This window comes from Sphaerodactylus townsendi, unplaced genomic scaffold (genome assembly GCF_021028975.2).
Source record: "Sphaerodactylus townsendi isolate TG3544 unplaced genomic scaffold, MPM_Stown_v2.3 scaffold_608, whole genome shotgun sequence".
Lineage (NCBI taxonomy): Eukaryota > Metazoa > Chordata > Lepidosauria > Squamata > Sphaerodactylidae > Sphaerodactylus > Sphaerodactylus townsendi.
In genome coordinates, this window is record NW_025950812.1 from 10,075 (window position 1) to 12,854 (window position 2,780).

General features: G+C 46.2%; 1 protein-coding gene across 1 annotated transcript; it reads left to right on the plus strand.

Annotated features, from left to right (window-relative positions):
* Nucleotides 1–245: 245 nt before the first annotated feature.
* LOC125425499 (membrane-associated guanylate kinase, WW and PDZ domain-containing protein 1-like) lies at nucleotides 246–1,571 on the plus strand (the record flags this gene model as incomplete). Its single annotated transcript, XM_048483094.1, has 3 exons — nucleotides 246–376; nucleotides 519–579; nucleotides 1,410–1,571. Coding segments are annotated over 3 exons (354 nt in total), but the record flags the coding sequence as incomplete, so codon positions are not given.
* Nucleotides 1,572–2,780: the final 1,209 nt, after the last annotated feature.

Consider the following 2,780-nt stretch of genomic DNA (forward strand, 5'->3'; position numbering starts at 1 on the left):
AACTTTCATAGATATCTTATTTCATAAGCTTTCCTTGCTTGACAAAGGTTTGTAGGCAATCACTGTAATAGCTCAACGTTAAATAAATATTTAACTACTTATAGAGCCCCCTTTCTGATATTGAATTTCCAAAGTGTGAGCTAGATCAAAGCCCCCTTGACTGTTGTGTTGTTTAAAAATGTATTTGATACCTTCAAATGGGATGCGTCAGCCCAGGGGAGGCGGCAGGAGAGCCATGATTGCAGCAACAGTCTGCCTCACAAAGAGTATCGTTTCATTTTGCAGAATCTTCCAACGCTACTTTGTTGACCAACGCAGAAAAAATTGCTACCATTACAACTACGCATACCCCTCAGCAGATACCACAGGAGACCAGGTCAGCTTGTGTTGTTTTTCAGAGCGCACGTTAACGTGGGGTGTCGCCTGCTTCTTCCCAGTTTCTTGACCTTCAAGTAAAACTGACTATTTCTCCCCTGCTTCTCGCCCTCCGCCCCACACCCCTTTTCCAAACTGCACAGGAACAACACAAAACCAAAGCAGGAGTCCCAGTTCGAGTTCAAGCCACCCCCAGCTTCACAGGTAAGGGCCTCTTTTCAAACGTGCTCCATTCAGGCTGCCTGCCATTTTAGCTCATGGATTGCAGCTTGCTTCCCAGGAGGAAGTGAGTGTAACGGGAACTCTGCTCCTTCTTCCCCGTTTTGTTGGAGAAATGTAAATTACTGAGTAGCTCGTGGTGATGCTCCAGTTTGAAAGACGCTTTATTGCAGACAGCTGTGTCAGTTAAATCTATGGCAGCTCGCAGTTTGTGAAATTAATATTTATGGTGCATTTGCAGGCATGTATTGTTTCAGGCTAGCCCTGGAAGTAAATTGTCTTCCAAACTGCACACTGAGGAGGTAAGATAGCAGGATAGCAAAGGATTCTGCAAAGTGTCTCGCCAGTTATCCATGCTGTAGGTGCTCTTGTTCCTGTTACATTGCCTGATAATGCGTTACAGATCTGTGACCTCTCCTGCTAGCAATTACCATAGAAACAAGAGTGATTCCTTTCTGTTGCAGGTTGGCATACTAGAGGAAAGGATAAAGGCCAAGGACATTTTCTGTGTTTTGGTAGTTATCCTTTATGTCAATAAATACATTGGGAATAATTATAAAACAGGCAAATATATAAGTGTACATTGACTGTAAGTCTATCGAAAAAAAGACTTGATTTCTTTTAATACTCAATAATATCTTATCAGTTGATCATTATCTTTTCCTCTTACCAAGGATTCTTTAAGAACAAGTGGAGGGATAAAAATAAATCTGATTTTATATATTGCTCGTATTCATTATTAGGGGAAAAAAATCTGAAGGTTGAAAGACATTAGCTGCAAATTTCTTTTTCTTGTTTTCTTCACCCTACTCCAGCCGGACCAGGATTTTTACACAGTTGAACTTGAAAGAGGAGCCAAAGGTTTTGGCTTTAGCCTGCGAGGCGGCCGAGAATATAACATGGATCTCTACGTGCTGCGGTTAGCGGAGGATGGTCCTGCGGAGAGATGTGGGAAAATGAGGGTATGTCTGGCCTGAGATATGATTTCAATCCAAAGAGTTTTTCATTTTCTGCTTTAAAAAAAATTGTTGTAAAGAATATTGCGGGCAGATGTGCAGGTCTTTCCTAAGTGAATAACCACAGGACACGTTCTGGATTCAATTGGGCCGCAGCCCTTTATTAATGCTGAAGCTGGGCAAGCAAGAGGAGCGCATCTTGCAGCCGGACAGCATCCCAGCTGACCCGGCCACAACCCCAATCCCTATTGGGGAGGACAGAGAGGTACCAGGCCGCCGGGTATTCACCCCCTAGTGGCTGGGGTGTCGAGCTCGCCTGCTGAGGCCTCCACAGCATGCTCCATGAGCCCGACCCACCCCAAGCCTCCATTGGAGGCCCCGAACTGTGGAGGTTGATCGCGTGATTTCAGCCTCCCCACAAGGATCCGCTCCTCTGCCCAAGCCGCCAGGGCTGAGACTGAATAGCCCCGTCCCTAAAGAGGGAGGGAGGGTGGGGCAGTTTGCTAAAGGCGCCAAAAGAGGCTGAAGCAACCGCATGCTGCCTAATATATATAGGGAGCGTGCTCCACCCATTGCCCACATGCATGATGCACGACATGGCCGGGTGGTCAGGCTCCGCCATTTGGCCGCCCAGGGTCACGCACGTGCCTTACCCGGAGTTCACCACGCGCCCTGCCCTCTGTTGCAATTACGGGCCTTGTTGATTCAAGTGCCATTATTTATATTGAAGCAAATATCTATCTGCTGTTTCCCGTTAATACTCATGCTTGTTTCAAGGGAAAGATGGACGATTCTTATTTAAGTAGTTAGCTAAGGCCATGAATGTTGGCCATTCTGTGCTGCTCATTCTACATATAGTTCTCAAAAAAAACAACAGCAACCCATGGGTGTTTCTTAATAGGTGACAGATTAATGGGATGCAGTGAATGAAGTTCTGTGCTTCAGAGGGAAGGGCTGTGGGCCACGGAACTTTCCACATAAGAGCATGCCAACGCATACCAGGGCAACTTCACTTTGTTCCTTGCATGTAGTTCCTTTCGCAGTATCATTAGCCACTCCCAGAATTCCCTTCAGGTGACACATGTGAAGAACCTCAGAAGCAATGAAGGACTTCATAACATGATCTAGTCTGCAAAGGTCTAGAGCCGTGGTGGCGAACCTTTGGCACTCCAGATGTTATGGACTACAATTCCCATCAGCCCCTCCCAGCATGGCCAATTGGCCATGCTG